The sequence below is a fragment of the Populus nigra genome, chromosome 13 (assembly GCF_951802175.1).
Source record: "Populus nigra chromosome 13, ddPopNigr1.1, whole genome shotgun sequence".
NCBI lineage: Eukaryota > Viridiplantae > Streptophyta > Magnoliopsida > Malpighiales > Salicaceae > Populus > Populus nigra.
The window spans coordinates 8,149,165-8,162,447 of NC_084864.1; the positions used below are offsets into that span (position 1 = coordinate 8,149,165).

At 31.4% G+C, this 13,283-nt stretch overlaps 1 protein-coding gene across 2 annotated transcripts; it reads left to right on the forward strand.

Annotated features, from left to right (window-relative positions):
• The first annotated feature begins 4,411 nt into the window (after positions 1-4,411).
• LOC133671630 (glycerol-3-phosphate dehydrogenase [NAD(+)]) lies at positions 4,412-7,644 on the forward strand. 2 transcript variants are annotated; one of them, XM_062092440.1, is made up of 12 exons: positions 4,412-4,468; positions 4,509-4,734; positions 5,034-5,110; positions 5,202-5,274; positions 5,375-5,592; positions 5,681-5,788; positions 5,976-6,039; positions 6,117-6,154; positions 6,236-6,356; positions 6,434-6,488; positions 6,570-6,618; positions 7,094-7,644. In XM_062092440.1, exons 1-12 carry the CDS (start codon positions 4,412-4,414, stop codon positions 7,274-7,276), a joined length of 1,269 nt encoding a protein of 422 aa, XP_061948424.1. In that variant the 3' UTR covers positions 7,277-7,644. The 2 variants fall into 2 exon arrangements, with proteins under 2 accessions (XP_061948424.1, XP_061948423.1); XM_062092439.1 differs by having other exon boundaries at positions 4,420-4,734; positions 7,094-7,249; positions 7,317-7,644.
• The last annotated feature ends 5,639 nt before the right edge of the window (positions 7,645-13,283 follow it).

A 13,283-nucleotide genomic window follows, 5' to 3' on the forward strand; every position in this document is an offset into this window, starting at 1 on the left:
TCATCAATCACATGCTAACACTTGTTTTACAAAATAAAAATCCTTTTAAATATTTATTTGGTCATCAACCAAATTATAAAAAACTTGGCATTTTGGATGTCAGTGTTTATGTGCCTCAAGCCTTACAATACAATAGTAACAAAAATGTAACCATAATCTAGGCAATGTGTTTTTCTTGGTTACTCAATTACTCAAAATGCATATAAATGCATGGCCATTGAGAATTCTTACATTTATCTTTCAAAACATGTTATATTTGATGAAACTATCTTTCCTTTCACTCTCTCTACTATTATGTCATCTCCAACAACTTCAGGTTAGATTTCAATTGAGTCCACCATATCGGCAATTCCACCTCTTGGACAAACACCTTCCCTGCATCTACTTGTTATGATTGCTGCCCCTGTTGCTCATTCACCAGGCCACCACTCACCAATTCTAGTCCCTCCATTTGAGCCACTAGCTAGCAGGTCTGTAACACAACTATCATCCTTCATTCCTCTAACCCGAAGCCAGAGTATGACAACCAGATCCATGAATAACATTTAAAAACCAAAGAAACTATATTTAACCACCAAACATCTCATTCCACAACCTATATAGTCATCATGTGTCTCTCAAGCCCTGAAAGATCATAAATGGCGACATGTTATGTCTGAAGATCATAATTGATAAGCCCTTTCTTCTTTTCTCCCTCAAAACAGCAATTTGATGCAATCCTGAATGACTTGGATCACCAAACTCCATACTTGCCTGCAAACTCTAATAACGTATAATGCGAAGTCAAAATTCCAATGGACCAGAACCATTAAAGAAAGACAAAAAACTCTACACTAATGTCATTACCAATTAATAACGAACAAAACACAGCGTGCCTTGCAATTATAATGCGATCCGGGGAGTGGTTAAACAATCAAATTTGTATTTTGTTGTTATTGTGTTTATCGTGCAGGTTTACGGTAACAAATATAACTCTCAATCTAATTATTGGATAGAATTAAAAATTTTCCAGGAATTTTCATATATATATATTATTCTATATTGGATTAAAATTTCAAAAATACACCCCCACACAGACCAGAAGCTGCTATATGAGTTCTGTTATCTGGATCCTTCTGACCTGCGGATAGTTTGTTTGAAATGATGCAAGCATATCCAGTAGCAATGGAGCAGCCAGCACAAGACTTCTTTAAGTTGTGTTTTGAAGACTTATGATAACAATCACAAGAGTTTCCTTGAGCTTTAGAGTGCATCCTCACTGTCTGTCTGGCCAAACATCCTAGAAAAGAATCAAATTAACGACAAACATCCTCACTGTCTGTCTGGCCAAACAGAAACAAAAAGAAACCCAAATTCTAGAAAACATCCAACAACACTGGTTCTCGAATTAAATATTAAAATATTAATAGACTTCCTTGCAATCTCCTCCGAGCGCGAAACCCTAGTATCCAGGCTGGAACAGAAACACCACCTGGAACTCATGGGGGCTTATTAACAAATCAGCTTCACAGCTGTCTAAACAGCATGCCTCCAACAACTGCCGTTGCTTTCTTTTTCTTTTTTAATATTATACCGCAGCAAGCTGAATATATTTTTTCAATAAAAAAAGTCAATCATGAAAATTTTTTCAACTTTTTTTTTTATCTAAAAGAATATTAAGTATAAATTAAAAATTTTATACATATATTTAATTAAATAAATTGAGAATTATTTACATCATTAAATTTTATAATATAATTAATGATAGCTAAATAGGTATCTTGAAAAATTGAAATGCAGATGTAGATAAAGATATTTGATCTCGTAACACAAATCATATACTCAATTGTATTTAAAGACTCTGTTAATTAAAATTAATTTTTTATTTAATGAAATGATAATATAAATACACACACATGTAAATTAATTGAATAAAATCAAAGAGAAAAAACATCTCACAAGTTGCACCTATTAGAAATGCTATCCAAAAATAAATATTTTTAATTTTTTAAAATAAATTTTATTTATAAAAAACATAAAAAAATATAGATGAATTAAAATAACCTCTTTCAAAAGTAAATACATACAAAATAAAATAAATAAACAACTATTTAAAAAAATGAAAAATTAAAAATCATAGAGAAGTAGTATTAATTTAAATATAAATTAAAAAAATTATTTCAAAAAACATATAAAAAAATATTCTTTTTAAAAGAAAAAAAATAAGGCCAGACTCTCCTAGGTCTGGCAAGTTAGGCTAGCACCTGATCTATTTAGAAAGGGCCCGTGGACAAGTCCTATTCTTGAAAAAACTCAAGTCCTATTCTTGAAGAAACTCAATTGAGATGGATGATAAGTCATCTGCTTCAATATTTGTTTTTTAAAAAAATTTAAACAATGCATCATTTGGTTTTCCTCGAATTATGGTCACTATGGTGGTTGAAAAAACGTTTATATTATTTTATTTAAAAATTTATTTTTAACCCAAACATTTAGAAAAGAGTCTAAATACCTTGACAGACTAATAAATGACATTAAAAAATCACACAAAAACCCGAAATCAACACAAAACAAAAAACTTTCTAAGCTTAGGTCTAATTTTTTAGGCAATTTCAAGGTGAAAAAAAAAACCTAAGTGAAATTCCTCTAACCAAATGGAATTCATTAACACCAAAATTGATCATTTAAGTGGCTAAAATCAGTATCAAAGCAGATTTTTTCTCTCTACTTTTAGAATCTGGAGATCTCTCTCTCCTCTCTCAATTTAAAGACTATTTTTTAAAAAAAATGAACTCTTATACCAAAATTGAATTGAAAAAGTATTGAGGGACCAAAAAGGTATAACATGTAAAGTTTGAGGACTAAAGTGATTTTTTTGCAAGAACATTGAAAACAACTATTTGTGACGCCTTCTCTATTTTGATCCTTCATCTTTTAATTTTGTTCTTAATCAATAATTTTGATTCAATTGTCCTATAATTTGTCTAAAAAGATGCAATTATGCCAAAAAAAAAAAAACAAGGGTTTAAGAACTAAAATGAAAAATAAATAAATTTTTAAACAATAAGTTCACAATAAAATATATAAGAGAGTGAAATGTGCTCATGTGTACAACAAATAAATCATACTTTTTAGTGTTTTCTATAATATCCATTTAAGAAACCATTCCATTTTTTCCAAACTTCCATGCCAGAGCTAGAAATAATGTTAAATAGAAAACACTAGTGTATTGGTCCATGTTTTGTAACGAGTTAATATATATTTTTTTAAAATATAAAAAAATATTAAGAATATAAAGAATGTTTTAAAATTTAGAATTAAAATATAAAATTTAAAAACTTTAGGAACCAAATATATACATAAACTGAAACTATAAGGATCAAAATGATTTTTTCCATGCCTTTTGAATAGTGGGCTCTATTTTTTTTATTATTATTTCGGTCATTAATCTTTCAATCCTTTGAGCTGTCACCTTATATTCTATTTTGCAAAAGTATTCTTTAATTTTTTTTTAGATATGTTGCGTGCACAGTTATTGCAAAGAGAAGGAAATTCCAACGCATAATCAACGCTAAATTACCTCATATGATGAAATTAAAATTTTTTTAATAAAAACAAACAATGACAATGTTCCTTAAATAGTATGTTGTTTTGTGTGTAGCACTACAATTAGCTGCAATGAAATAGCATGTTGTTTTAGGTTTTTGTTTTTCATTAATTTGGGTGTTCGGGTCAGTTTGCGCGTATCTCGACTGATTCTATGGACTCAGAAGTTAATGATCATATAAGCCTTCAATAGCCCTAAGATTTATGAGACTCGAACAAATAACCTCTAGAGAATAAACCTAAAATCTAACCAGTTGAGCTACACCCCACAGGATTGTTGTTTTAGTTTTTTAATTGCAATTATAACTTAGTACATATTATAATGTATTAAAATAAATAAATTAATCCTTATAATTTTAGAAATCATAAATTTAATCTTTGTGTTCTTAAATTAATCAAGGAATTAATTTTTTCTGTTTATTTTATAATTGTTTTTAATTTATTTTTTAAATACATAAAAAAGTAAATAAATCATTTTTAATCTATTTGAAAGTAAATAATATGAAAATATTGATGATTAAACGATGAATTTTTTCTTAAAAATATACCAATCTAAGAAAAAACTATTATTTTTTTATATAATAGAAATTTAATTAATTTGTTTTGATAAGTTATAATAAACACATTTATATGAGTCATGAGTATCATTATTCCGAAGATTGATTAAATTAAATTTTAGTAGGTGCCAAGTGGCAACAAGTAGCGGTCCCCAGTCATCATAAAGGGGAAACAAAAAACACAAACACAAAAGCATAAAAAGAGAACATTTTGTAGATCGCCAAGCAAACATAGGGAGTGCCGATACGTGTCTGGCTTCTCCGCCCGGATGTGCCTTCGGTTTCCTCTATATCATCCCCTCCACTCCTACTTTTCTCCTCTACCCATCACGATCACGATCAATACCTCTTCTCCTGCTTCACTACTTCTCTCCCACTTTTACTCTTTTTGTCTCTTCTTCTTCTTTCTTCATGGCTCCTCCTGCTGCCATGGAAGAAACTGCACCAACTTTTAACCTTCTCTCCAATATTAATGATGGTAATAATGCTGCTTCACAGATATCTAGAGTCACTGTTGTTGGCAGTGGCAATTGGGGTAGTGTTGCCGCTAAGCTCATTGCTTCTAACACCCTCAAGCTTGCTTCTTTTCATGGTATGGCATAGACTTTTATATATATGTTTCTTATACATGGTTGGTCTGTTTGATGGAAAGAAATACTTTTTTTTTTCTTTGTTTGTTTGTTTGTGGAAGGTTATGCACCATGAGTTAGCCGTTAATTTTTTTTAGTTACTTTATTTGTGTCAATGATCATGACATTCATTTTTCTTGTAATTAAATCTATGCTATACATAACACAATGTATTTGGTTGTTAAGAGGCTAGGAGAAAGGATTGGAAGGTTATGATTTTAAATGATTTCAATATTATTATTTTTTTCTTATTGGAACTCAGATGAAGTGAGGATGTGGGTGTTTGAGGAGACATTGCCAACTGGTCAGAAGCTCACCGAGGTCATCAATCAAACCAATGTAAGAATCTGATGATCGCCTCCTCTGCATTTTGACTATGTGCAATTGTGCACCATATTCTCCATTGTAATCCTTGTGTTTTCTTGAATAGGAAAACGTAAAATATCTCCCTGGCATAAAGCTTGGCAAAAACGTAGTTGCGGACCCTGACCTTGACAATGCAGGTAATCAATTTCTTGCTTTCCTCAGGTTTGTATATTACAAGTTGTTGTTGGATATTTGTTCACCATTTTTTAAGATTTAATCAATGGAGGAATTATACAGTGCGGGATGCAAACATGTTGGTATTTGTGACCCCACATCAATTCATGGAGGGTATATGCAAGAGACTTGTCGGAAAGCTAAAGGATGATGTGGTGGCTATTTCACTCATCAAAGGCATGGAGGTCAAGATGGAAGGTCCACACATGATTTCCACTCTCATCTCTGAGCAGCTCAGGGTTAATTGTTGTGTGCTGATGGGAGCGAACATTGCAAATGAGGTTATTTATCAATTTTTTGAACCTTTTCAGAGGATTCGATGTGCTTTCACTGTTTATTTTCTAAATAATTGGGGGCTGCTTGGTACAGATTGCTGTCGAGAAGTTCAGTGAAGCAACAGTTGGACACAGAGAAAACAGAGAAGTTGCAGAAAAATGGGTTCGGTTATTTAGTACCCCTTATTTCGTGGTCACACCTGTGAGTAATTCATTTTGTGATTTCTGCCAGTTTTATAGAGGCAGGTTATTGCTATAGTAAATCCTGCTAGGACTATTAATCAGCATAGTCACCAAACTATCCTAGTACGTGTAGGGATTATTTGATACATAAAACTGGAATTGAAAATCACTTTGTTCTTATCTTTTGGTGCTATATGAATGTGTAGGTTCAAGATGTGGAGGGAGTTGAACTGTGTGGGACTTTGAAGAATGTTGTGGCTTTAGCAGCAGGTTTGTTGAACATATTCCTTTTTCTGTTTAATTTGTGTTTAATTTATTCATTTTTTTATTTATGAATGATACAACAGGTTTTGTGGACGGTCTGGAAATGGGAAATAACACGAAGGTACGTCCAAACAATTTTCTCAAGGTTAAACTTACATAATTTTGTCTTCCTGTTCACCTTGACTGTTCATACCTAAACTAGGCTGCGATAATGAGAATTGGTCTAAGGGAGATGAGAGCCTTTTCCAAATTACTGTTTTCCTCTGTTAAGGACAGCACATTCTTTGAAAGCTGCGGTGTAGCTGATCTCATCACAACATGCTGTAAGCAAGCATATTGATTTATTCAATTATTTTCTAGTATAATTTATCTCTGATAATAATTGTACCATCTGTGGCAGTGGGAGGAAGAAACAGGAGAGTTGCAGAGGCTTTTGCTAAGAATGGAGGAAAAAGGTTAATGTTTGCTACTTGGTGCATAAAAATTTGTGGAATGTTCAGGTATTTAATCTTATTCATGCTGATTCTCATCTGCAGGTCTTTTGATGAGCTTGAAGCAGAGATGTTGCAGGGCCAAAAGTTACAGGTAGATAACAAAGATAGTTATTAGAAACGGTTGCAAGATCATTTTCTTAGTAAATATGTGGAAATAAGCTGAAATGGTTCATTTATATGGAGACGGGGGCTTTAGGATCCGTCTCAACCTTCCCCATCTGTTATCACACAGATCTGCCACCAATACAATAGATCAAATAAACACTTTTTAATCCTGTAATTTGTGATTAGAATCAACTGCATAGTGGCCCATTTTTTATACACGCACTGAATTGCAAAATATGAGAAGTCTTTTAAGTTCTTGAGCACATTCGACAAATCAAATGGAAATGGCTTACTCTCATATTTGATTGCTTGAAAGGCATATGTATTCCTAGTACTAAGCAAAAAAGTGTAGTTGTGTAGTTTTTCTGACACTTTGAAAATCAAAGTTATCACAGCCCAGTATTATGGTGATTGTGATTGCGTTGCCAAACATCTAACAAATTTTCTTCTCTTGAGTGAAGGGTGTCTCAACTGCAAGAGAAGTTTATGAAGTTTTAAGGCACCGTGGATGGCTAGAGCTGTTTCCACTTTTTGCAACAGTACATGAGATCTCCGCTGGACGTCTTCCACCATCAGCTATAGTAGAATATAACGAGCACAAGCCTAACTGCTCCCTGGTAGAAGGCTCTGCTCAATACTTTTAACTCTTTCTGAGCACGAGACTAATGTATTTTACTGTTTCAGGTGTAAAAGTTATAGGTGCTTTACTCAATTGTGCATCATGCACAGTACGAGAAGGCCAGGTGGAATTTGAAGTTTGGTTTGCTAGTTCATGCAAAATTTGCATTTTATCACGACAAGATGCTTTGCAGGGCTAAATTGCTGCATGGCATGAAGTGTCAGTGTTCAAGTTGAAGGCTGTTAAAATTAACACTTCTTCGAGAAGCTGATGATACAAGTAGAGTCGTTTTTACCCATGAATCCAGCATTGAAAGTGTTTTCATGTTTTGTTTAGTGGATACCTATAATATATCCAAATGTTTGAAGTACAATAAAGGAGGTCTTTCGCTTATGACTCAAATTCTTTTTGTTCAAACTAAAATATGATGAATGAAATGAATCGTGTCTCTTGAACCTCATCTGGGGTCTCAAATCAAGAAGCAGCAGCAGCGCAAACGAATGGTTCCAATACAGTCCTTCAGAATTCAATACCTTCAGGACGATAGCCGTCCAGACTATTGAGGTTATCTTTTCTTGCAGGGAGCTAGGTGAATAGAATTCTTTCTGCAACCCTTACGGAAGAAAAGGAGATTCATATCACCCAAGATAAGATATGCTTTCTAATTTTGCTCCAGAAAACCAAGATAGACCTTGCTTCATCCATTGATAACTTGCTAACGAACCCACTAAATGAAAAATCTTTCTTTCCAAGCGCGAGTTCTCTACAGACGAGCCCGCTGGTGAAAACTGCTGTTGTTGCACGAGCATGACACTGGACAATCTTTCATTCTTGTAGTCCAACATGGAAAATCATATTTGTCGTCATGTATACCTTTGAAATGAAATATTAAAGACATTGCTATGGCCATTTATAGTAAAATCACTATAACACCAAATTAACCCTTTCTCATTTCATGCCATCGTTGTTATACAGACAAAGCAAGCCAACTACACAGCCATAAAACCATATAAATTAGAGAGAAAAAACAAACAAATTGCCCACAACATTTTTTTTTTCTTTTTTTGAAAAAAGTATTAGGAGTAAAAAATGGGCTGTGACAAAAACGATGTTATTTTAGTGCGAATAGTGTCTTCTTCTTTCCTTTTTCTCAGCTGAACCGCCATTTCATTGCCAACAATCATGGCACTCTATCTCCTCTCCTATACTCTATAACACTTCCAAAACACCACCTCTCATTTCCTTCACATCCCCTCTCTTACCACCGCCCATCCTCTTGTCAAAAATATCCTTGAAACAACGACAAAAGAAGGCTAAAGTAGACAACTCAATCGTGCGAGTTCCAAGAAAAAGTTGATATTTATGATTGGGATTCATCCCAAAGGACTTATCAAGCCACCACCCAGGGGAGGTTCTAAAAGCTTTTCCACTTGTATAAACAGAGGAGCAAGAAGAAAAAATGAGGGACCTTGGAGTTAGAGAGAGAAAGTGGCTGAGAGAGAAAAAAAAAGAGAGAAAAGAGTATTGAGCTTTGAAAAATGAGTGTCGTTTATAGTTAGGAGGCAAAAATAAGAAAATAAGATGAAAAATAAAAATATTTTGGTTAAACCTGGTTTTAACGACTAGGTTGATGAGTATTGAGTTTTAAAAATTTAGAGTAGATCCATTATAATGATTTTTTACTAAAATATAAAAATAATAATAAGAAAAATCTTTTAAAAAAGTTTTAATTTATCATTCGATATTAACTCACACAAATTGATCGATAATAAATGATTTATAAATAACTTAAAAAAAATTGAACAATTAATGATATGTAAAAAATAAATTCAGAGAAAATATATAGTTAAAGTAACCTTTTATTTTAAAAGATGTGATAAGGGTGATTTTTATCTTCCTTTACGCATAGTCAATCTCTTAATTGAATATTTAAAACTAGTGTATATTTTAGGATTTTTAATCTTCATAAAGAACTAGGTAGCAACTTCGATATGATATTTTATATTTTTCCTTAAAGACCACCTCAAAGCTTCGTGCTCGAGTTGCGAATAGCGATATATAACCTCATATAACCCTAAAATTGGTTCAAAAACCCAAAGTCAATCCAAATCCAAAAATATTATCCAGCTTATATCTACAATCTTTAATGATATAAATGCTTAGTGCTTCCCTAATCAAATAAAATTGTTGACACAAAGATAAACTATTTTGATGATTGAAATCTCTCTATTGACACAAGCTTCTTAACTATAACTTTCTTTCTCTACACAAAGATCAATTATTTTGTTTAGGAAATCTCTCTTTTCGCATAAGCACATAATCCCAATTATTTGGTTAAAAAATAACCCTTTTTCGCTCTTTATTAGCTTTGAATGCATATTGTTCATTCTTTTTCTTTTTCTTTTTCTTTTTTGTATTTTACCCCTCACATTCTCTTGGAGAGCCTTTACTACTTATGTATTTCTATTGCCATCAAGACTAACTATTTCATCAATAGATAAAGAAAACAAATCCAAATGAGTCAAAGGATTAAAGATAGGCAATTTCTAAAGAAAAATAATCAGTGGTAAAAATATACATTCCTATTATAAGCAAATTCAATAAATGATAGACAATCTTCTTGATTTTTCAAACTCTTTTGAATGATAGTTTTTAACAATGTAGTTAAAGTTCTATTATCTACTCCAGTTTGACCATCTATTTGTAAATGATAAGTAGTAGAAAATAACAATTTTATTTCTAATTTCTCCCATAAAACCTTTCAACAATAACTAAGAAATGTAACATTATGGTCAGACACAATGCTCTTAGGTACCCCACGGAGCCAAATTATCTTAGTTAAAGGTGTAGCTAGAGTACTAAAATATTTAATAAACCTCTTATATGAACTAGTCAAACCATGAAAACTTTCTACCTAAGTGTTTGACTTAGGTGTAGGCAATTCTTAGATAACCCTAACCTTTTCTTTCATCTATCTCAATACCTTTTGCATTAACTACATATCCAAGAAATACAATTTTTCCATGCAAAAGTCACACCTTTTCAAATTAGCATATAAACATTCTTTTTGTAGAACAATCAATACTGATGCAACCATATTATTTGTTAGTTTTAAAATTTATTCAAAGAAGTCCTTACTTGATTGTTTCTGGGTCTAGAATTGTAATCCCCTACATTAATTACATTCTAGTCCTTAATTTCTAAAACTTATTTACAATCAAGTCATGCTTGATTAATCATCTCATTTTAATGTCTAACTAATGACTCTTATGTGTGTGATCTATTAGGTTCCTTAATAAGTTGACCCAAAATAAATTATAATCCTCAATAAAATAGGATTAAATAAATTAAACAATTTAATTTATTATCATTTCAATAATTAATTGATTTATATTTCAAGATCAAGTACAATATCTAGCAACCTGTCATGATCCCTTAAATATTAGGAAAGTCATAGGTGGTTTAACTTAATCTTTCAATGACTAATTTCTCAGTGTAATTATTATTCCTTCATCAAGAATATTCTGATTTAGATATTATAACATAAAATATGTTTACTTTGTTAAATCATTTTAGTTCTTAATAATATAGTCATTAATTATTTAATATCATTTGAAACTCTTTTCAAATCTCATTTCATACCGGCTAAAAGATTTCACAATCTATTTAAGGACAAATAGAACATTTTACTTAATTAATCTAGGGAGATGAATCTTCTCTTGATTACTTTCATATAGTTTATGTTATACCCAATATCTTTTTATTTTTTACCCTTGTTAAAACAATGTGTGGTCAAGATAAAAGCATAACACTCCCTATATAGGATAACTTAGTGATCTCAAGTCTAAGAATCGCTTACACAACTATCACGTGAGCGTTTCCATAGAAATAAGTGATCTTTCTATATAGAATTCTCTTGCGACTCAGTTTAGTGTACATGTCATCTGACAAGAACTTGTATATTAGTTATAGGTATTTCTTATAACATCCTAACTTTCAGTGCAATATTTAACCATACATATACAATGAAATTAGGGTCAATTTTTTTTTCTATTTATGTTATTTATTTTACTAAAATTTCAGCAGAGTTTCTTTTGTATATGTACCATACCAAGTTATCGACCACTTCAAACATAATACATCCCATTCCTCCATAATATTTGTCCAACCATCCGTACTTTATCCCACATCAACATTCATTAATACAAGAAAGAAATAATACAAGTACAATAAGACATACAAGTATAAGAAGTAATTTATAAAGCATACGAGAAGTATAAAAAGAAAGAAATAATACATATTTCAAGTACATAAGATGCAAAATGCTAACATCCATAAGGTTACAAAAGATTAATTACAGAAAGTAAAAGATCTCATTACATATTACAACATTATACATATTATAAAAGTCTAATCCTAATAGTTATGTCAACCCTGTCCTATTGTGTATGATGGTCTTGCACAGATATACATCAAGGATAAATAATTTAGTAGTATAAGTTATAAAGTGACTCCATCATACATAAACAATTCAAACAACTCAAAATATCATTAATTCTTATATTACAATTGTTCAGGGTTTCTAGAATTAACAATTATAATACTAACAATTTATAGAGTTCCATCTTCATCATTACTTACTCATGCAAAGTTTCATTAATGATAGGGGATTCCATTCAACAATGGAAACAACAAAAAATTGCTTCCTTTCAAAAATAAAAGCAACAAATCATTAGTTACCATCCATCATAGGTATCAACATAACAGTGGTTTCTATTTCATGATGGAAATAACAAACAGTGGCTTCAATTCAACAATGAAAGCAACAAATCATTGGCTACCATTCATCATAGATAGCAATATAACAGTTGTAAACTTTGGGTTAATAAGGAAGAAAAGAAAAAAAAGAAAAAAAGTAATGTTAAGAAATAAGTAGAGATTAATATGAATTAAGTTTTTTTAAAAAAAGAATGTAAATGAAAATATTATGTTCTAGAAAGAAAGAAATATCCAAGAATTGTATTGAATGTTAGTATCATAAAGAATTTATCACTATAACAGCACACAAAAACATTGAAGTACAAGTTAGGATACAACCAAACATGTCATAGGGTTAATTAGGAGGGGGTATAAATACCTTGAGTCGAAAAAGCATGACCCTTTCCCTTCCCGTTAGGGCTGACCAGAACTCAACATCAAACCTTCCATTTTCTTGAAATTTTCTCCATTAAAACTCTTACATGTCACTAAAAAATGATGTTTGAATGAGTTATAAATGAGTATGAGGGTGAAAACAACCATTTAGAGGTGTAGAAGGAGGGAGAGCGAGAGAGAGAGAGAGAGAGAGAGAGAGAGAGAGAGAGAGAGAGAGAGAGAGAGATTTGGTTAAGGAAGAAGCAATTTGAAAGAGAACTAAGCTAAAAAGAAAAAGAAGAAGAAATTATTAAAGAACACTCTCAAATCGTGTTCAAATTCATGTGGTAAGGAATTTTCTTGTTTTCATCCTTATCTTGTATAAATATATTATTGGAAGGGATGAAACCCCAAACATGAAGCCCTAAGGTTTCCTATGTATTGATTATTAGAACCTAATGAAACAAGTAGAAGATATATTAGATGGGAATAAATGATTTAAAGGTTGGAAGAATGCATGGAAGATATTTCTTTAATTTCAAAACTTACGAATTCAAGTATGGACAATTTTAACATCTTGATTCCAATTACTATTAGGATAAGAAACCAATAAAAATTTATAGTACCAATTGTAGGTAAAAGTATTACCTTTTAACTAAAACAAATTTTCCTTTATTTGGAGTTATGGAACTCCCGATATGAACAAAATATGAAAGAGTGACTAGATTGGAAACTACCGGACATAATTGTTGTTCGATTTCTAATAGGTTTGCGATTTAGTATTGATACATTTTGATATATGTTCCTTCATATGTATTATGAATAAATGTGTTAAAGTTTAATTGGAACAAGTTTTCTTTTATTTGGATTTATGAAACCCCGAATATAAATAAAGTACT

Excerpts from the sequence above, each read along its gene's own strand:
- LOC133671630 (XM_062092440.1), top strand. The coding sequence starts at position 4,412 with ATGTGCCTTCGGTTTCCTCTATATCATCCCCTCCACTCCTACTTTTCT. Across the intron at positions 5,593-5,680 it reads GAGCGAACATTGCAAATGAG|ATTGCTGTCGAGAAGTTCAG; the intron begins GTTATTTATCAA and ends TGCTTGGTACAG. Across the intron at positions 5,789-5,975 it reads CTTATTTCGTGGTCACACCT|GTTCAAGATGTGGAGGGAGT; the intron begins GTGAGTAATTCA and ends ATGAATGTGTAG.